The sequence below is a fragment of the Poecilia reticulata genome, linkage group LG18, assembly GCF_000633615.1.
Source record: "Poecilia reticulata strain Guanapo linkage group LG18, Guppy_female_1.0+MT, whole genome shotgun sequence".
NCBI lineage: Eukaryota > Metazoa > Chordata > Actinopteri > Cyprinodontiformes > Poeciliidae > Poecilia > Poecilia reticulata.
The window spans coordinates 10736822-10759322 of record NC_024348.1 but is presented as its reverse complement, the minus strand read 5'-3'; the positions used below and the strand labels follow the sequence as shown (position 1 = coordinate 10759322).

At 39.6% G+C, this 22501-nt stretch overlaps 1 protein-coding gene across 1 annotated transcript; it reads right to left on the bottom strand.

Annotated features, from left to right (window-relative positions):
* Positions 1-855: 855 nt before the first annotated feature.
* On the bottom strand, positions 856-18110 carry LOC103480450 (phospholipid scramblase 1). Its single transcript, XM_008435401.2, has 8 exons — positions 17736-18110; positions 17145-17230; positions 9839-10107; positions 8799-8841; positions 8111-8331; positions 3394-3555; positions 2572-2733; positions 856-2477 (listed from the first exon to the last, which is right to left on the bottom strand). Exons 2-8 carry the CDS (start codon positions 17155-17157, stop codon positions 2418-2420), a joined length of 930 nt encoding a protein of 309 aa, XP_008433623.1. The 5' UTR covers positions 17158-17230; positions 17736-18110; the 3' UTR covers positions 856-2417.
* Positions 18111-22501: the final 4391 nt, after the last annotated feature.

Here is a 22501-nt window from a genome sequence, read left to right as displayed (position 1 = left end):
ATTTATGGGTCTGCAGGACCTCCACCTCCACCGCAAATCACCCGTAAGACCAGCCTCGGTTTATTATTTTAGCACCTCTGGAGTCTGTTTCTGAATTATTTGATGCTACACAAAACACAATGCTGCTTTCTTGAAGCCTTTTCATCAGTTCACTTTGACTTTATCCTCCATGGCTGTTAAACTGTAAGAAGATGCCAAGACAAGATTTCTTGACATTTTGACAACTCACAAGACCTTTTAGACCCCCGTAACAAGCGATTGTTTAACCAAGCGACTGTTTATTTCTAAAGCACAGAAACATTATTAGGCCTGAAAAGTGACAGCTGATTTCTAACTACTTGTTTTCCACCCAAAAATGTGAAATTTGGGGATTTGAAAACTCCCAAATTATTTCCAAAATTGTCTGCAACTTAAATTATTATTTGGACACGGAATGATTTGCTGTGTTTTTTTCAGAAACATGTCCGGACATGTTCATGTAAGGGGTGTGACTGTTGTGAGAGAAACACGTTGAGTAAAAGACCGATAAAAAAAAAAACAGCACTTTCACAAGCTTCCAGGTGGGGGAGCTGTAGCACAACTAGTAACACCATTTTTTTTCTCCTTCGTTTTTTTCTTCTTTTGTTGTCCCTAAAGTAGGACGTGCATTTTATGTTTCCGTCAGCATCTTCACTGTAGATAAAGACAAACATTACCAACGTGCCCTCCGACTTTGGACCTATTCCTAAGAAAAAACGATTGTGGTTTCCTTTGAGACAAAAGTGGAAGCAGAAGTTGCACACACAGATCAAAGTCTTCGATCCCACCCCTCTGTCTTCATGCACAAATAACACCAGACCAACAATGACACAAATGCAGGTTTAAAGTAACATCGGTTTAATTTATGACTTTTTCATCCGTAAAAAAAATACAAAAAAAATTACAGATTAAAGACAGAAAGGAAAGTACAACTTCTGCCACTTGTATGTTACAAAAGCATGCGCTGCAAATGAAACCGAGGATCTGCACTGTACACGCTTTGACTTCTTTGGAGATGAGATTACTGGCACATTGGAAAGGGAAATAAATGTTAACAGTGAGCTTCAGTGGCAAAAGGAAAAAAAAAAAAGAAGTAGTTCACGGGGTCACGCCCGTGTTATCTTCACGAGCACAACCACTAGGAGTAGTGAATGAAAAGCAGATCATTTACATTCATCAAACAACCTGTTTTTTTCTATAAACAACGTAAACCACCATAAGGCGAGATCTCACACAGGTTCATTCAGAGTGTTGTTTTTTTTTTTCCAACTACGACAAAACACCATGAGGTCACGAACCACAACTTCTTTTTCTCTTTTTCTTTAGCTTCCCATTCGTGCCGCACAACAATTTGTCGTCATCCTGTTTTATTCACTTTTACACCGTGCAACCACAGGGAAACTGAGGGAAACTTGCAGGGTAAAGTTCAGCTGCTCGAGCCGTTTCCATGGCAAACACTAAACGGGCACGTTATCGCTCACTTTACAGTCTGCAGTTTTATCTCGCGCCACAGCCTGTAGACTGAAGGTGGTGAAGCAAACAAGGGAAATGACCGCTTCGGTAAATCCCATCAGCATGCAAAGACTCGAGGTTTCTTTTCTTTTTTTAAATCAGACTAGCAAAAAGACAACTTCCTTATCTGGCTAAATGATGCAAACTTTGAAAAGTAGCTTCACATAAAAACCAAACCTAAGAAGTGATACCGAGGTCTTTTTTGGCTTTCCTCTATGTTGCTTTGGTTAAACAGTAGCTAAACTAATAAAGGGAAAGTGAGCAGGTAGATTGGTTATAACATTCTACATTAGACTACAACACGTATTTACAGGATAGCATCTGTGTAAGTAACCTACATTAAAAAAAAGGTCAATTAAAAAAAATTGTTAGTTCTATGAATATTGGATCATAACTGAACCAAACTTGCAGAGCTGAAGTGATTTGTATAAAATGCAGACAATGGCATCAGTGACATGCTGCCATGACTTTAAAGACAAAGTGATTAATATACGCCTTCTGCATCCAAAAGGATATTGCACTTACACCATGTCTAATATGAATGCTTCATGAGCATGACAACAATATCACTTATTGTAAAATATATATTGACAAATTTCAACAAGAAAAAGCACAAAGAGAGAGAGATGGCAGCAGAAAGCACATTCAACAACAGTATGCTGAGCTGAGTAGAAGACAGGTGGAGTATATATATATATATATATATATAATCACAAATTAAATGAACATGTAAAAACTCTACGGAGTGTGGGGAACATCAACATGCTTCCAAGTAAGATCAAATTGGACTGAAGCCAATTTGTTCTTGCTTTATAAATGAACGCTGGAACGTCTGTTGAAGAAACCAAGACAGGCGCTGGACAACCGGGGTGGACTCAGGCACTCGGTTATGAAAACACAGAGCTGCGTTGGTTAGCCTCTCCCACTTTCTCGAAGAACATGAAGTCCTGCGGATGAGCCACGACAGAAAAATAAACGCCCCGTTAAGCAAGATCTCACGAGATAACAATCGGACACCGTCACTAAGATTGAGGAACTCACAATGAGGAAGCAGGCGCCCATGAGGACAGCCTTCATCTTTACGTCCAGGTCTATCGGGAACTGGATGCCAAAGTTGTCCGTGTCTGTGAAGACTTCCTTCAAGAGGCCACTCCACTGCTTGCTGATGCGACCAATGGACTGTCCGCCATCTTTACCCTTCAGCTACCCGGCAATGACGAAACACAGAACATACAGGCTCACAAAGGTGTCTTAAAACTACCTTCCTGCAGTTATATCTTTGAAAACAAAGCACATCAGATGTGAAAATATATTTAATAATATGGTCATCATTGTAATATTTGGTTTATTTTTTTACCATTTATATTTTATAACCAGGCAAGTAAAAGCACAAAAAAATCTAACCTATTTATTGAGTTCAGAAATAAATAAATGTTTCTCACTTCTGACTATAATAATTACAGAAATCGCTCACTTTAAATCTCTCAAGAGGAAAAAAATGATTGGGCCGGGAGCGTAACTCTGAGGGACACCAAACAACTCAACAGCAATTGATTGAAGTAGTTTAGTTACAATGTAAAGGGACATTTTTAGAGATCTTGGACTTGTCTAGAAGATCTGCAGAAACTACTGTGAATACATACTGCATGCTTATTGCATTACTGTGAATTTTCAATCAAATTAAAATGTTTTAAAAACAAACTAACCGTTATTCCTCATGTATTAAATAAACAGCATCCTACAGAACAAATCCAAACATAACCAAAAACCCTCATCTGTAAAGTCTGGCCAGACCGAGTTCAATGTGAGCTTATAGAACATTCACAGCTCAAACTGCTCCTCCGAGGACAGATGGGAGTTCACCTCAAAGTTGACGTCCCCACAGCAGTTGCAGGCGAAGCAGGGCCCCTCCAGTTTCAGCAGCGTCTGTCCGTCTGGTCCCTGGATGGAGAACTTTGGCAGGAAAGGATGCCAGTCCTGTTTGATGAACCCTACGGTGGTTCCCGGCGGCGCCTGGACCTCCATCTGCGGGCCGAACACAAACATTACAAGGTTTCCCCTAGAAAACCTGCTAAGCCTAGTGGTTGGTTGCTAGTCATTCATTCAGCAGCTCATTGAGTTTTTGAGTTGAAAAATGTTTAAAGTTGACAAGAAATTTGAAAATATCACTTGATAATTATGTTATTGAAAGATTGAAGATTAATACCTGAACACCAACTATAAAGTCTTAAAAAAATGCAAAGATTTTAAAAAGACTTAAATAAATAAGCAATGCTTAGCCTAGTGGGGGCACAAGTAAAGCCTGGTGGCCAGCCAGGCTTACAATACACTGGGGGAAACCCTGCATTAGCCCCACGGAGTTAGAAGGCCATTCACCTTGGCACCGAAGACTATATATAAAAAAATCACGGGGTCAGAAGGCTTCTGACGAAGTGCAGCAGGAATGATAATTGAAGCTGTGACGCCGCCATTGTGACACATAGAGGTAATAAATCTCACATGGTTCCTGGCTGGGGAGTGCACAGAGCGCCGTTGTGTGTGAGGGCATCGATTTGGGCATAGGCGAGTGAGAACGGAGAGCCAACGACAGGATTAAACGGGGTAAAGATGGCAGAGGATCGGGAATTAACAAGGAGACAGTTATGATGAATGAAAGGTCCATTCAGACTCCTAACAAACCTCCCCCGACTGGAACAGCCTGAGCAGAAAGGAGACGAGATGAAAGGCACAGGCCTAATTTACTTCTGGTTACATCTAGATGTGCAAATAGAGTTACATTCATTTCATTATAACATCTCAAATAAAAGTTCAGTAAGCGATCAGATGCACCACCATCACCAGTCACATTTAAAGATCAACATCATGTCATATAGTAAAAAGCGAACGTGATGCTGTAGTTAAACATTTTATGCATTACACATACCATTCCAACAAAGCTTTATTGTTCTTTTAAATCCCCTCTGCAGTCCAGTAATATAGGACACAACCAGTATAAACCAGAACTCCCTTCATTGCTGCTATCAGCCTCATTGCAGCCTCCCTGACCAGCCGCTCTCTTCTCTTCATCAGTTTTGGAGAAATGTCCCGTTTTTGCAGAGCCGCCATTGCTCCACCTTTTATTCAAGCTTAGAGGTTACCTTTATCATGCTGGCTTACACCAATGTGTTGAGAAACATGAAGTTAATCTATTTAGTAAGTCAACATTAGCTAATAAGCTAATGTTAGCTTAAATGCTATCATCCGCTGCGCCGTGGTGCCTGGCTGGGGGCACCACTTTTCTGTACTTTTCTCCTAATTGATACATTTGTACAATGATTTTATCAAGTCAAGAAACCTCTTCTGTGACAGTTAAACTTTAAGTAAAGATCCACAACAAAGAATCAATGCCAGAGTTCAGGAAAGTATTCGTTTAAAGGTTAGCACAATAATTTCTTTATTCATAATTTTGTCCTCTAAAATATTTGTTTTCTAGCTAAATAATGCAGACCATGTGTGTTATTAAAGCTAGAAAAAAAAGCTTTCAAATTATTTATATTTGCCTCATGTTGCATCACAAAAACCTGTATTGGTATCATCTTGGTAAATGTTTTCTCTAAACATTTCAATATCCACTGCATCTTTCTTACGGAGAAAATTGCTTTAATACAAGTTTTTCTCTTTATGCGAGTAAAACTATCTGAAATGTAGTAGGCAATGTAGCTACATCTGCATCAGCTTTCTCAACTTATTATTTATTGCTCATGTCAACATTTAACAGACAATGGAAGAGCAGTTCAATAAAAAAAGCTAGATGCTTTTATTGATTTTTAGATGATTAATTCTTCTCCTCTGATTTAATCAAGACATAAATTCCAGTGCTAATAATTTTAATTTACATTCAAGGTTTCCTCCAGTGTATGATAAGCCTGGCGGGCAACCAGGCTTTACTTGTGCCCCCACCACCAGGCTATAAGCATTGCTTATTTATTTAAGTCTTTTTAGAATGTTTACATTTTTGAAGACTTTATAGTTGGTGTTCAGGTGTTAATCTTCCATTCTTTCAATTACACATGATTATCAAGTGATATTTTAAAATTTACTGTCAACTTTAAACATTTTTAACTCCAGAACACGACGAGTTCAGCAAGTTTTCTGGGGGAAACCTTGATATTATTAGTTCACTTGCTTATGATTTGTCTCCCCATCTTATTTCTGGCACACACATTCAAATTATACAACTTGTAAACATGTCACACACAAAGATGCACGATCAATCAGGTACCAGAACTAGATATATTTTCAGCTACTTTGACCTTAACTGGTCACCGGCCGGTAAACAATTCAGCAGTTTTTTTCCCCTATTTAGCCAATGCATCGTAAATCAGGTAGCAAGAACACAACAGGTAGCAAGAGCACAACATGTTATCTGGCTTTTGCCAGAAGCTTCAACCTTCAAGTTTAGATATTTAATAAGAAACACACTGCATTTAGAAAAGCCTGGCAGCTTTTGGGACATTTCAGACGAAACGTAATGCTTCTGGGTGCCACAGACAGAAACTAAGCTTTTAAAATTGCTGCAAAGTTACAAACCACAGATTTCAAAACAGCACTGACCAGAAAGCAGGTGCTGCTGGTAGAGCTATAAGTAGATTGACACTCTGAAAAAGGTTGGATGAGCTAAAGGCGGCAGACAGCTGGAGAAACACTGGAAGCAACAAACAGCAGCAGCCGCCACGCTGCACGACTCTTCAAAGAACTGCTCTGGCATTGCGCGACGTTCGACTCAGGTCGTCTTATGAACAATCGCCAATTTAACCTCGAACCAAAACAATTTCTCTACAAATTGTGCTTTGAACAGATTTAACAGGTTTTGTAACTCATTTCTTTTCCCACACCACCTTTCCACCCCGCCGTCCCAAATCACATCTGGACCCGGGGTTTCAGACTCGACTCCAAATCATATCTACCCGTCTTTCCTCTTGTCGCAATTACTTCATCATGTTTGCTTATCAAGTTTATTCCTAATTGTTTCTCTTCTCGAATCGCTTTTTAACTGCCCTTGATTTCTTTTATGCTCCTAATCATTTAATTTAGAAAGTTTTATTGATGTATGCGGCTGCTTTCTAAGCTTTACGGTACCATTCCTGCATCTTTAACTTATCCCATTTATTAACTTCTTCTTGTGCTGAATGGATCAACTAGTTAACACGTGTAACTATAAAACTAGTGACAATAAAATAGACCCACTTAAAAAAAAAACAATATAGGGACATTTATTAAAGTTTTGGATTAGACATGTGCTTGTGTGAGATTCTCCCAGTATTATACGACGGTCTTAATTATCCTGATACTGTATCATACGAGTGATATAATTTAGATACCACTTTTAACACAAGCTTATCTAAAGCATAAAAGCATAAACAATAATTAAAGCCAGAAATTCACATACACCAGAAACATAAAGACAAAATCGTTCACTTTCTGACACTGAATCAAACTAAACTTTCCTGTTTCCGGTCAGTTGCGGAACCAACGTTATTTCTAATGGCCAAATACCTGAATAATGGGAGAAAAAAAGTTTCTTTTGATTCCTTTCTTCAGTCAGAAGTTTCTGAATCTAGATTACAACATCTGTGTTAAATGAAGACAGACCTGTGGGTGTACTTCAACTATTCTCCATTCTTATTTGCAGTGAATGGTGCCTGAAGGTTCATCTGTTCAATAAGCAGCATGGGAAAGTTGATCATATCATTTAGTCAAAAGACCGGATCAGTTTCATCACAAAGCCACCGTGATCCCAATCACATGAAAAATATGCGGCTCGAGCCAAAGAGGTGCACAACCTGCAAACCCGACTCTGTTACAGCAATTCTGCCAGGATGAATGGGCCGGAGTTACAGCAAACATATTATGAGAGGTTTCTGGAAGGAAACCCAAAACGTTTGACCCAAATCATGTCGTTCAAGAAGCAGTTCTACCAAAAACATGAAAAAAATTGTGTTAAGAGCCGAATTTGGAAAATAAATAAATAAATCTCTAATCATTCTGGACTTCAGAAAAAAGTAATACTTTTGCACTTCAAACAAACCTGGAATAGGAGAAGTTTAGTCCATTTTTTTGTCAAAATTAAAAAGGTTTGGTATCTTTTTATACAGTGGATAAATATCTGGTTTCTCCTCTAGCAGCTTTAACAATGTGATCCAGTCCTGTTCTTATTTTAATGTTGATACAAAGATTTAAGGAAAACGCTACAATAAACACCCACTAGACTGCAGGATTATTCAGGCGCTTTCTGAATAAATGTAAAGCCTATTTTTGTGCCAAATTGGATGCTGAATCTTTAGTAAATGAGAAAAAAAACTTGAAACAGCAGCAGACGGAGAAGGGCAGTTCTGTGCTACTTTAGCAGATTAAAACTCTTGCCACTCCTTTTTCTCTATCACTAAACCAATCCATAAGCATTCAGGGCGTGTCATAAACTTTCCCCTGGAACAATACAGGACGAGGTGGGGAAAATATCTACGATATGGGGGCCATTAGTAACTTCTATTAGTAAAGTCTTGAACCGTGTTCAGCCAACAGATATGAATTTAGGACAGACCTCCTGCAGGCAGCAGGGACACCAGCAGGAGACGCATCGGAAGGGCCGGATGAGGCGGATGACCTCCCGGTCCATGTTGTCCTTGATCTTCATGTCGAAGCTGCGCAGAGAGCCGCAGCAGTTCCTGGTGCAGCAGTCGTTCTTCTCCTTGGCCTTGTAGATCTTCTGGCCCAGACTGTTTTTGATCTCGTACTGGTTGTTCGTCTCAAACCCAATGAAAGCTGTGGGGGGGAGCGGGGAGGTTAAAACACTTCAGATAAAGATGCTTAAAATTGATCTTTCGTTGCAGTAAAATGCAGAAAAATCCTGGTTTTAATTTGATTATGTTCAGTCCAGAAAGTCTATTATTACTTAAAACGTTTTTGTTTGCTGCTTAATAAAGTTAAAAAAAAGTGTCTACTTTTTTTGTGTTCCCCTAAATGGAAACATGCCAAAAACAAAAGCATAGAAAACTTGAACTGTCCAAATAAAATAGGTTCAAATCCACAACAAAACTGGTTCATCAGGCACAAAATTCACCATCTCCAGTCGACATCTCAGTCCTTGTGATCCCACAGGAAACATTTTTGTAAAAACAAAATATTTCTCAGCATTCGTTTCTCCTCCCACACAATCAATGCTCTCAAATTAGAGGTTTTACTTTCTACATATGTCAGTGTGGAAAAAAAACTACATGAATAAAATGTACCTTCCAGGAGCTCAACTTTCTGATGGATCAGGATCTGGTCGATCTAAAATAGAATAAATGATAGATAAGAAACAGATAAACAAATCAGTATATTTAAAAATATTTTCAGCAAAGAGCAGAACTTAAAAAACAACACAAGCCAATCTTACAGTCACGTGTAAGATTATTTATTTTTTTTACCATTTCATCCAAGCCCGCAGCTTCTTGGAGAACTGTGAAACTGTACAAAAAGGAAATCTGCTGACTTCATGTTTTTCTTGGTACATTGTTCAAAGCTCAAAAGGCCAACAGGATAAAGTTTATATCTTGGACAGGACTGTTTTAAAGGGGTGGCATTATGCATTTTTCAGGCACATATTTTCATTTCACAACACACTCAAGTAACTATGTTACCTTAAGCTGCTATGAAAATGCTGTACTACTCAGAAGAAATGTGAAGGGTTGAAATTGGCCTCTGTCGCTTTAAGAATCTCACACTCTTTCCAACCCTCTCCCTTCAGCACGTCGTCACAACAGTACTCCACCATTATGCCATTTACAATCACTCTTAGAAGCATTGTTCTGAGAAATGGTTTGTATGATGAGCTTAGCAGAATCAAAGCAACACTCCAGGTATGTGTTTGATGACAGAACAACAATATGACATGACGCAAAGCTCAAAAAAAGTCAATTTGACATGAAGGCCTTCAATGAAAAGTTGAAGTGAGTTTATTCATGAGGCTTTAATAAGTTCTGTATCACCTCCGTTGAAGGAAAATAAGTTAAAAGAAAAAACATTTTAGCAGTGTTAAAAAGTTACAGGAATCATGTGCCACATGAGTGGATAAGAAGTGCGATAAGGCATGTTGAGTTTTTCACCACACCGGCAGAAACCCACAGCTGTTTGCTCACCACCAGAAAGGAAGAAACAATCATTAGAAGTGTTTTTTTTAAAAAAAAAACATTAGAGAACCCAGACCGATCCAGAGCGCCACGTCTGATTACAATGGCAGATATTACAGAATTTAGTTCATCAGATGTTTCCTCCTTTTCAGGCCTACCTGTGTTAGGTACTCGAGCCCGGGCGGGACGCCGACTGCAGCCGGAGCTGGAGACATTGCCATTGGCTGGCCACCGTAGTCCGGTCCTGGACCTGGAGCAGGGCCCGGTTGATACATGACAGGAGGCTGGCCCTGGTTGTAGCCCATGTTGAAGCCTGCTGGGGGAGCCTGACTGGGGTCTCCAGGATATCCCCCAGCCGGGACGGGGTAAGGGGGCGCGGACTGGCCGGGTTGTGGGTAAGGAGGATGGTTCGGAGAGCCTGGATAACCTACGGTGAAACACACACGTTCATCTTATACCGGGTCAAAACTGGATGCACTGGTTTTCTCAGTGAAAAGGTCATCTGCTGCATATTTCTGCATGTTTCCCCAGAATTGTCTATGACAAAAGAAGTCCAGAACTGTGACATGAAACGAGAACAAATAAAAGCAAATCTTAGAAGAATGTATCCCCCTGAGTCAATCTATTTTAGAGACCATTCTTGTCCAGCTCTCTTTACAAAAAAGCTCGAGCTCAAGATGGCGATCATCTGTTAGACATTACAGTTCAGGCCCTGCCACAGATTTTAATTGAATCTAGGTCTGCACCGTGACTGGGGCATTCCAACTTCCTCTGGTTGTACGTTTAGAGTCGTTCTCCTTCTGGAAGGTGAACTATGACCCCAGTCAGTCCGCCAAGATGGTGCTCTGCCACCATCTCAAAGGTGGCAGAGCACCTTTGAGATGCTCTGCCACCCAAACATCAATTTGAGGGTAAAACTAAAAAAAGGAGATTTGAAAACCACAATGCAAACCACTAGAAGAATAAAGCGGCTTATTGGTTTCTTATCTGGTGATTTGATGACATGCCACGTCCGGGCTTCTTCGTTTTCTTATCCAAAAGTCACGATGAGAGACTTTATTGAACAACAAACGGTGACTGGCCCGCGGTTGTGTGCGAGAGCCTCTATGCATCTGTTTATTCTGGATTGAGTTACTTCTCCCTGGATTCGATTATCCACTGAGCCGCAGAGCAAGCAGGAACATTTTACAGGAAGTAAACACCCAGCATGTGAAGAGTCATGGTTAAAAAAATAAAATAAAAACACCCACTTTCAGTTGTACGTCTCTACCTAAATGGAAAAAATATGAATGTCCTGGTTTATAATGGGGGGTAAATGTGACTCAAATCTTAACAGATGCCGCAGCATCATTTACTAAGCAAAAAAAAAAAGAAGGCAGCCAGAACAGAAGAGCTGTGTTTGATAAACAAAGTATATCATGATTTGTTCTCACATATTTGTGGAGGAATTGTGGCCTACTCCTCTTTCCAACACGGCCTCAGTTCACTGAGGTTAGCAGCGTTTCTGCACGGCTCGCCACAGCCGTTCAGCAGGTTGAGGTCTGGATTTTAACCCCTTAACTCCCTCCTCCCTCAAAATGCTTGCATGTCTGTTAATGGATCCATGAGGAAACTGGTGTCGTCGTGTCAGCTAAGAGGTTTAACTGAATTATTGCAGAACATTTTTTCCTTTCTGTGTCAGCCATTTTGAAATACACTGCTCCAGTTGGACAAAGCTACAACTGGTTAAACCAGTGTTTCTCAACCTTTTTTGGGTCAGTGCCCCCCTAGCCTTTATCCAGGTCCCTCACCGCCCCCCACCAAAGATTTTGTAGGCTACTTTGCACTGACCATTATGTCATCATTAATGTTACTGACTATTATTTTATTATTAATATTACCATCACTATTGTAGATGTTTTGATTTTTATGCTTGCTTCTGTATTTATCATCAAAAATAATTTCAAAGAACAAAAAAGCCATGTGAATAGAAATTATTTTCACAGGTGTCTATGAAAAATGCAATGAACATTCAACTTAAAATCGGTAACAGCAGCCAATCAGAGAGGAAAAAATACTCTTATTCTTTGCCATTTTCTAGTTGTTCTTCTCTTCAGTGTTTGTCGGTTTCTGTCGGTTTCTGTCAGCTCTGTGCTGCCTTCAGGAGAATGGGACATCAGAGTATCATCCATAAAACTTCACCCACATGGCATTTATTGTGCAAACCAGAGCTTTCAGTGGAAAAACWAAAGTTCCAGRTBCTTTTAATGCCATACAAATATGAGACAGAAACATGGATTATATTTTTATATAGACCTGACTATTGATTTATAGATTAATAGTTTTACTGGACAGAAATTACAAAGAACAAATCTGGTTCAAATCCTAATGAGTCAAATTGAAAATGTCATGGAGTCATCAGCCTCATGACATTAACACTGACATGAAAAATAATATTGAAGAAATAAATATATCAAATCTAATAAAAAACATAATAAGTGATCAGTTCTTTACTGTTATGGTCTGAAAGATATATTTATTCTCAGTACTAGATGTGGTCTCAACAAACCCACGACACTTCAACAATATTATTTTACCTTTTATCTGGAAATAGTATCCGTTTATTCTTGCCATACTGTCCTCTGTATTAATTATTGCTCAAAAGGTCTTGCCATACCAATTTATTCCTCTGTATTTACTTTAGTTTATTCTTGCATTTTGTTCTTCATTCATTTCCATTTATTTTCATTTGATTATTATTCTCTCTTTGTTTATTGCTCTGTGCATTTTAGTTTCTTTCCTGTTGCGAGATTTATTTTATCGTTTATTGATGCTCACCATCAGTAATCTTCACTCATCACCTGCTGCGCCGCCTAATCAACACATGATGTGTTTTGCATCATGAAACACATCATGTGTTGATTTTTCACTGTTCAGCGTCGGATTCTGTTTTTATGCCATAATTCACATCTAGTTCATCGCTCCGTTTTATGTCCCGCTTCTCCTGTTTCAGAGTTTTGCGCAATGAACAGGTCATTTGTTTTCTTAAGCCCCTAAGGTGCGCAGCGTTCGGGAAACGTATCGATGGGGAAAAGGCAGACTGACATAAACCTTTTAAAACAACGGAAACAATTTCTGCATTCTGATTATTGAAATTTAAAAGTGCTGTGTTGTTCCATCACCCCCGTTTCATACCGGACCACTTACAGCACCGGTGTTAACGCTATAAAATGAACGCTCTCTATCGTGGCATCACCCATTGAGGGATTTCTTTATTTAAATGGGTTCATTTTTCAGAGGGATACAAAGTCAGGGTATTGTAATTTTAGTAATTACATGTTTATAAGAGCTATTTTCTGTTGTCCTTTCATAGAAACGGGCAGCATCCAGATGGACAATAAAACTCTTTTTAATACAAGTTGCTGCTTTGACATGATCACAGAACTACACATCACAGCAACGTCATCAGCCGGTGTAATGCTGAGCTGATGCGGTGAAGCTACTAGCAGGAGCGGAGCTAAGAAGCTACAAACACTGAATAGAAGAAGAGTTGCCATCGATACAGTTGCAGCCAAGCATGTTTTAATGTTACACAATACAGTTTTGCCAAGTTGCTGACAGTCTAAAGTGGTATTGTTGTGATTGTAAGGTGTAAAGTTTACCTTCAACCAAACGCCCCCCAAAGGAATCCCAGCGCCCCCCTTTTGTAAAAATGTCCGCCAGCGCCCCCTGCCGTCCTCTGAATGCCCCCCGGGGGGCGGTACCGCCCACGTTGAGAACCGCTAGGTTAAACGTAACCTCTGAATTTACCTTTATAGTAATTGGGACATAGGTCACATTTACCACAATAACCACACGCGCAAAACAGGCCGAGATCTTTACCACATCACTCTTAACCAGTAGGACCAGGAGGAGCAGCTGGTGTATTGTCTTTGGTTTTCTGCAACTAAGGCTCTCTGCGTTATGAACAAACGTTGTTCAAGAAGTCCTGTTGATCATTCAGATGCAACTCTGTGAACCAACTTCATGTTGCCATATTATTTTAGAGAGAAAATGCTTTCAAAGCCTGCACAGTCGCAGACTGAACTAACTTTGGAGCGAATCTGAAGAGACGTCTTCTCCTGAAAATATTTGTAAATGTCTTAAATGACTTTAAGCAGAATGGACATCACTTTAAATGAAAGAAACCTACAAATGTCAACCTTTCTAGACTTATGGGTAGCAGCAGTTGCTTTTTGAAGAGCCTAACTGATCTCTTTCCAACTTTGCATTATGTTTACAGACACCTGCAGGCTATGCCCCGACCAACCAAACACTACCAGAACCTTAATGAGCAGCACCCACCAGATAATATACCCTCTGACTTGCCCATAACCGCTCTATAAAAAGTGCAACAACTCCATAACGACCTGCATCTGTGCATGAACTCCCCCAGCTTGAAGCTCTTTGTGTTTTTTTTGTTTGTTTTTTTACCACAACCAACTCACCATTAATGCCTTCAGCCTCTTAATGGGAGCCAAACTGGTTTTGATGTCGGCAGAATGTGTCATGTTGTTCAAAGAGACCATCGGTCTAACGATCCTGCCTTTCTCACCGCAAGCCAAATGACTGCACTTTACCGCAGAGAGACGAGCAAAACCCAAGAATTTACGAGACAGCCCCAGCATGGCGATGAGAAACATTGTCACACTGGACTCACTGTTCTGATTTACAAATGTATTTCTATCCGGTTATGAAAAGGCCACGAGGTTTAAAAACACATTTTTATATTTGAACTGCAGACATCTGCATCAGTTTGACCACTAACCGCTCCTGTCTCTTTAACGCGTTATGGTCTCAGTGAAACGATAAAACAAAATTTTGTCAGATAATTGTTTTTTTAATTATTGGTCATTAAATTTACATAAGATGGAAATTTCTCTTCAGTACCTGGCAGGAAGAGATCATACAGATAAACACCAAAGTCCACAGTAAAATGAGCCAATTTAAATAAAACTACATGTACACACAGATTAATTTGCAGATCCATAAAAGCTATTGAAAAACAATGTTTCTCAATGAGAGGAAGAAAGTACTGTTTAACCATTGTGAAAGTTACAGGTGAAAGACTTCATAACATATATGGCTTTTCTCTGCAAAAACTGAACTTTAAAGGTTTTCCCAAACAGAAGAAACTGAAACAACAAATGGAGATGATGAGAAAAGACATTTCTGAAGTGCGGACTACTTGTATAATTCATAAAGTGAAAGTTGGTTTGGATCCATAATCTTACTGACCTTGTTGTTCACCCGATTCACTTTGTTTCAATGTCTAAGCTAGAGGTGTTGTATTAAATGAAAGAACAAGCTCAGTAAATGACCTTTAAATCTTGGTCAACGTGTTTACTGATTAACTTTTTAAGATCGTTATCAACTTTGTGTGCAATTTTCATCTTTTACAAAGATTTGACCTGCCAAGACCCATTTTAGCATATTTGGATTTCTTGTTAAGTACAAGAGCATTTTCAGATATGAAAACAGTTTTTAAAATATTCTTTTTCTGACCTTCCTGTCGTACGTGATCATTAATTATATAATTAGGAGAAGGGGAAACGCAGCAGTGTGTGAGAAAACGGTTTGATTTGGAGTTCCCATTTCAAAATGTCTCCAGTGCCTCAGTGATTAGCACAGCTGGCATCACGAAAACAAAACAGTGGACCACAACCATCCAGAAAAAGCTTGAATCCAGGAATTCTTGAAATGCGTCTAAAAACGCTTGAAAATCACTATTTTTACAAAAAGCTTTCAAAAGTGATGGAAACTTTTTGATTGGCCAATGTGATGAGGAGGGTTAAGGTCAGCCCAGCTCAGTAACATGTCTGACTCTGGAGCTGAGGTAGTCACAGGCCTAAGGAATGACAGGCTCGCAGCGTCTGTGGGACTCGCAGCACCACTTCCTTGATGTTGCGAGGAAGTCAGGACGAAGTGATGTAGTGTTGATTTGTGCAATCATCCAGCCGCAGGAGTGCCAACAAGACCCAAGCATGCTAAACGGAGTTCATCCAGCATTACGGTTTTGAAAATAAAGATAAGGGGGAGACCTCCAGTGCAGATTGTATGCCGAGGACTCAGAGGTGGCTCGACTTAACGATTTCATGAGGTAAACTAAAAATTCAAAGAGTCTGTCTGCTGTGTCATGACCTTAAACAAGCTGCTCATACTCCAAAGCCCCTTCACTGTGGCCGAATTTTAAAAAGATCTGCAACAAACAAGAGGGCCCATTTTTTCCCCCACAGTGCTTTAAAACACTCGTTGCCAATTATCACAAAGACTTGATCCCAATTATTCCTGCCATGTAGATTGGGAAAGCCCTTCCCTCAAATTAAATCATTTCATTTATTTATTTTTTTACAGTTGCCAACCAGTCAAAGGTGTGTAGACAATAGGTGGCTGATTTTTACAGCATAATCTGCAGTAAGGAAATGTGGTAATCATGCGTACATTATGGTTCGATCAGTGTTGGTGTTAAGAAACAGCTCAGATAAAGGTATAATACTAATTTAACATTTTCTCTAAAAATTGTTACACATCAAAATTAATTAAAATACTTAACTATAACAAAAAATAAAGCCCTTCCACAAAAAGAGATTTGATTAGAAGTATAAAATAAGAGTTGGGAAGCAACAGAATGGAAACGTAAGGGTACAAAATTGCGTTATGAATTTGCAAAATTGTGAATCCATTTTCAGGATCTCCATCTTTTCTTCCTACCCGTGACATTTACTATCCCAACCAATGGAGCAAGATTATTGCATTTCCTCTGCTTTGCCTAGAACAGAGATGGGCCATCAGCTCCAATTCTGATATTTGACATTTACTCGTTGTTTAGACACTGATGTGACTCACATCTAGCCAAACTGGTTTTCTGTAATCCTGGTATTCGGCTCCAATGGCGAGCTTAATCCAACCAGCTGAAGGTCATGGGCCTCCAATTTGTTTTAGCTCTCGCATAGGAAGGGAAGTAAGAAATCTGTCCCACCTCTTTTTCACATTCCTTCACCCCCTTTCCAGGAAGCACAAGATTTGCATCTGCTTGAAAGTGAGGCGGACCGTACTAGCAGACGAAAGGAACTACAGGCAGGCACACGTAACGCCTACAAAACCTTTTAAGCAACGAGGGCGGAGCCCGCAGGACCAACACCAGAGATATTATCACGCTAGCATCTTAGGAACAAGTTTCAGATGTCGCCATCTTTCAGGAACAAAAGCCACGTGAAGGATCGAGGGAGGAGGACCGGCTCATGATTCATTGTTTTCTATGGAAAATCTGGGTTAGGCAAGAGTTGATGGAAAATTAAAAAGGCAAGTCAAACAATGTCACAATAGCTAACCGATGTGATAATAGGAGAAACCAAAGATGAAGGAAGTGCTCCAGAGGTCAGTGTCAGTTTTCATGACTGCAAAGTGGAAAATTGTAATCACCACTTGATGTTTATTATAACTTACCTGGAGCAGACATTGTGATTGGTGGAAAAATGGAGGAAGAAATGAGGTCACACTTCCCAAATCCCTCCCAGGGTTTCCTTGGAAAACTGAGGGAGGAAGAAAAAGGAGAGAAAGGATAAGGGGAGTTATGACTAAAAGCTGAAACCGTGGGAAAGCGAGGAGGGGAATACAGAACAGAAAAAATGTACAAAGTACAGCAACAAGTTAACAACCACAGCCTAACTGGACCTAAATCCAGCAAGCAAGAAGCAAGGCAACTCATGATGAAACGAAACTCCAATGTTTAAAGGAATAATCCTTTAATTTTTTTTTTCCAAGCTGCAGGCTGGAACAGCAAAGCTTGCAAAGTAAAAGTGGGTGTGTCGTGTTTAACCAGATACATCTGTCTGGGAACTCCAACATGCACTGAAATCTACCTAGAACTTGTTTATAACATATTCAAGAACATTATTTCTAATCTAGAACATGCAGTCCTGCTGTGGCCCGTTTCTCCCAGTCCTGTTCAAACTAAGCAGCTAAAAACACATAAAAGCTTCCGATAGACGTCTTAAGTACTGATTTGACTTTCAAAAAAGATGCAAAGCAACTTACGCGTCGATTTAAATCAAAAAGAAAGAGTAGAAAAGCAGGTGGTCGGTTCCAAAGTGGTACTTTCAGTCCTTTGCCCAATCTGTTTGTCGTTGCTGCTGCTGCTGCTGCTGCTGCTACAGTCTCTCCTCCTCTTTTTTCTCTCCTCCCCTTCCCCTAAGAGAGGTTTCTTTGAGCGTCCTTGTAGGGAGGCAACCCGTCATGGCACAAACATGAACATGGGCGTGAACCAGTCACATTCGAGTTAAAATCATGTTTGAATTATGTATGACGACCCAGTCAACCCACGGGTGAAAGGTGGAAATGTGTTGCTTGTAAGTTATTCACGTCAAGTTCAACTCGACGAATAAACAGACAGGCATTAAAAATGGTGCGACTTCTACCTAGTTTCTAGTGCGTACATGTAGCTGGCATTACGGTACTTTCAAAATAAAAGCATAATTTCGCCTTCCTAAAATAAAGGCCGAAGTCGTTTGCCGAAAGTGATTTTGGCACCCAAAAAATTTACTTTGGCCATTATTTTAGGAAGGTGACCATATTGTTTTTACATAATCTGACTTTGACATTTAGAACAATAAATAAACGAGAATTAAAAATCAACATTATGACAGGTGAGGCCGACACTGAATTGGGTGGAAAAGAGAATCATTAACAAACGATTATTTTAATAATCAGTCCTTTATTTTTTTAACTCCATTATCTATTTTGTAGCTACTAAAACTAATTTAAAAAATACAAGGGTGTCCTAGAGTGGAGTTTCAAAATTTCATTCTGACTTAAAAAAAAAAAGAACAACATCAAAATGTTGCTTTTCTTGTGGGCGTCTCAGGGTGTTCAGCTTTAAATGGCGCCCTATTTCATTCGGCGATGTGCATGTCCGTTTCCACACATTTATCTGAAACCAAATTTAAAAATGTATAACGTTAAAATTCTCAAAAGTTATGCCTGCCATCTTAGTTTGTTTATATATTTATTTAGTTCTTGTTAATTTATTGACAAGATATAAGATATAAGATATAAGTTTGTTTACTTATATCTTATTTTACTTTTTATTAAAATCAATGGCAAGTTTTGGCCAAAAATAACCTTCGTTTCGTTTTTAATACCTTCATGTATTACTGTGAATTTATTTTTAAAAAGTATGTATTTATTTGTTTGTTAGATTTTTTTTTAATTTTTTTTTTATTTTTGCTAAAATTACTGTAAAGTTGTTCCACCCAACGAAAACCCAGTTTTACTTTGAAAGCAGAGTTGTTCCCGTAATACCATGTATATGGATGCATGATAAATAAACCAGGAGGTGGAGGTGGCCTTCTCGCACAAATTGAATGCAGCTGCAGGGAGCAGCTGTCTCATCTGTCTGTCACATTGCTAGAACAGCCACTAGAGGTCACCAAAACTTCAGAAAGCAGAAATTCAAATCTTCCTCATTCTGTGGTTATTATGGGACCTTGTCGATCCTGATCCGATTGAACCATCATGTCAACATGTAGATTAATGGCTGTCCCATTACTTAAAGTTGGACTGTAAGTGAAACTTCTGGTTCTCTTTCACCTCTAAGGTTACTGACTTAACTATATTCGCAAATATGACATGGATTCCAAAACTAACCAGGCGGACGGATCATAACCAAAAGGCCATCATAGACTATGGCCTTTTGGTTATGATCAAGAGGAACGAGTGTATTTTAATAATTTTTGACACTATATCTCATACATTTGAGGTACAACAAATAAGTTTCAGCAGCATTGTCTTCAGTGCTAAGATCCCACAACATGTATTACCAGTTCAGAGAAATAAGTAAGCCTTCTTAACTATTGTCAACACAGTTTAGGTTCCAAAATAAAAACTTTAAGTCACATTTAACACTCCAAATATACTGACACTCCAGTTAAACAGCACTATATCACAGAACTATCTATTTTCAGCTTTGCAAAAGATATGCAAAAGCCTTAAAATTAAGTTATCTCCTATTGTTTCAGCCTTGTCTCACACTGGTGAATATGCTAACAAATAATGTAACTTTAGCATAATTTTAACTTATATTTAACTTCACTTTTATATTTAATTTGAACCATTTTTAATTCATATCCACCCTTTACATTGCTGTAAATGTTAGGAAATGACCAGAAGATCACCTTAATTGCACTAATTATTGCAACTAGTACAATAATTAAAAAGTTTAAAACGGCTGAAAATGTTGCCCACCAGCCTGGATGACAACCCAAGTTCACCTTGTTCCAGCGAGGATGACGGATAAGGAGGAAAAACAATCTCTAAAGCTCACTGTTGAAGAACAAGGACCAGCATCGTCAGGCCACCTCGTCTCCGTGGCAACCATTTATTTGGAGAGAGCTTCAACAGGAGGGCTGATAATAGCGAATTGTGTTACTGCTTGTAACACAGAGGGAGTTGCCAGGCGTGCCGACAAAATATTTCCAAACAGGAGGCCAGATGGGGCTCTCTGACAATGTTGGGGTGAAACGCCAAAAACCAAAAGCTGCAACAGAAAGAGACATGCAGCGCTACAGCAAACTCATGCGATGACCAATCAACAACTTCAGTGAGTCCTACATATATTTCATGTATTGCATTCAAATGAGAAGACAGCCACCAGGATTTGACGTTGCTTGCATTAACAAGTCTTATGATATGAAAAACGTAGATCTTCTACATAAAATTAAATGGAATGTACAACAACAAGCCCTGCAAAAGCAAAGTTATATGTAAAATAATAACTCACTAATTATCCAACAAGAGATGTTGTTACTTAAATCAGACCTGCTGCATGTATAGGGTGGTGACTGGTATCAGGTTTTCAGCAAAGTTTTTGAAAGGTTGGTTTCAAATCTGCTAATTGTACGCGTTTCACGTAGACCTTTTTATGAGATATCATAAGTTGCATGTTTGTTTCTTGCTTCATCCTGGCTATTTCTTGATATTACAAAATCATCAGTTTTAACAGGGGATCTCGTTTGATTTGTTGGACTCCCCGTCAGTGTTTCTGCCAACAATTACTGGCGGGACGTCTCCACGGCGATGCTCTGCCTCGTGTCGATCCGTTCGGTGAACGTTCACATCTGCAGAGGGGAGTCTATGTTTGCGGCTATAATTAGCAGTGTGTGGTTCTTATAGGGAGCTGGACCGGGGCGGAGTGACGAGGACACAAACACACACACACACACACACACACATGCGTGGCTCGTTAAACGAAAAAGAAATCCATGAGTATGTGGATAGAGACCGATGAGCATGGATTCGTATTCATACAGTAATATGAACATACTCGATATAATGTATTTTACACCCTGGAGAACACAGAGACAAATGAATAACTTACTCCTGTGCCATTATTTCATCAAATTTAGGTCTCGAAACTTTATTTTTTTACTGTTACACCGGATCGAATGATCAAAACCGAATCAAATGCGTGAAACATCTTTCTCTGGCCTCTGAGCTAAAACCCAAACCTCAGGGCGATCTCTGAACCAGCATCTTCATGTTGCATCTCCCTGCGTCTCTGTGTTGTAAGGAAACAAAACGCATGTCCCACACCCAACCTCAGGCTCCTAATGAGGCCTGTCGCTGATAGCGGAGGTAATCAGCGCAGCCTATCTGGCCTCTGCCCCATGCCGACATGCTGTCACGGTTTATTTATTCTCCCCTCATCCATCAGCACTTGCTCTATCTTTGGAGGGTCTTGGTATCCTGAAATAGCAACAATTAGGACAGGGTGGGAAAAGTGAAAACGTGTCCCGGCGAGCGTACCCGGCGAGCCGACCCCCGGCCTGCCCCCGTCCTCCGCCAATCTCTCCATCCAGGCTGGCTGTTCTGTCTCCCCTCTGTTTGGTTTTCTGGAGACACAGGCAGCAGGCCGGCGACAACCGAGTAGGAGAAGGAGGGGTGCGTGTGTGTGTGTGTGTGTGTGTGTGTGTGTGTGTGCGTGTGTGCGTGTGTGTGTGTGTGTGTGTGTGGTCTGCGTTGGGTGGTGATCTGCAGAGTCCACCAGATTACCACACACACTGACATCCTGGTGCCATATCTGATCTCGCAGAGCTTTTGTTTGACTTCTTCTAATGCGGAATTAGTGCAGACAATAAAACCAAGTAAAAACCTCAGTGATTAGCGACACAGGTTTACCAACTATAACACGCATTAATGCTTGTCTTCCTAAAATCAGATTAATTTTCTGTAAAACTCTTGAGCACAAACTTGCACATCTGCTGCCCAGATCCACTCACTATCACTTTCGACCACTTTCCACCTGCTGATTATGCTGACTTCTGTCATAATATGAACATTTCAGTAATAAATATGATGCCTAAAAAAAAGGGAACTGCAGAAATGTAGAAACGTTGCAGCTGTTCTGTTATTAATGCAGAAACTGGTTAAAAACATGTAAAACAAATTATTTTAAAAAATCAATTGCAGAGGGAAGAGGCCTTTGTTTTTGATAGCCTTTAATTTAAGTACACTAAAAAAATATCCTACATTAAAAATAATTGTCAGTGACACAGTTGCTTGTATTTCAATATTTATAAAAATCAATGAAATTGAACTTTTTTTTCCCCCATTTATGATCAGAGTTTCCAGAAACCTCTAATTATTAATCCGTGACTTTTCATAACCATTAGCAGCTGTTAGATGGCACTTATTTACCCACTAGATTTTTAGGTATAATGTTAGACTTTTCTGTCTTTCCAGAAAAAAAAAGGCTGTGTTTTCTGTAAACACAGCCCTTTTTTCCTGTGTGTTATACACAACATATT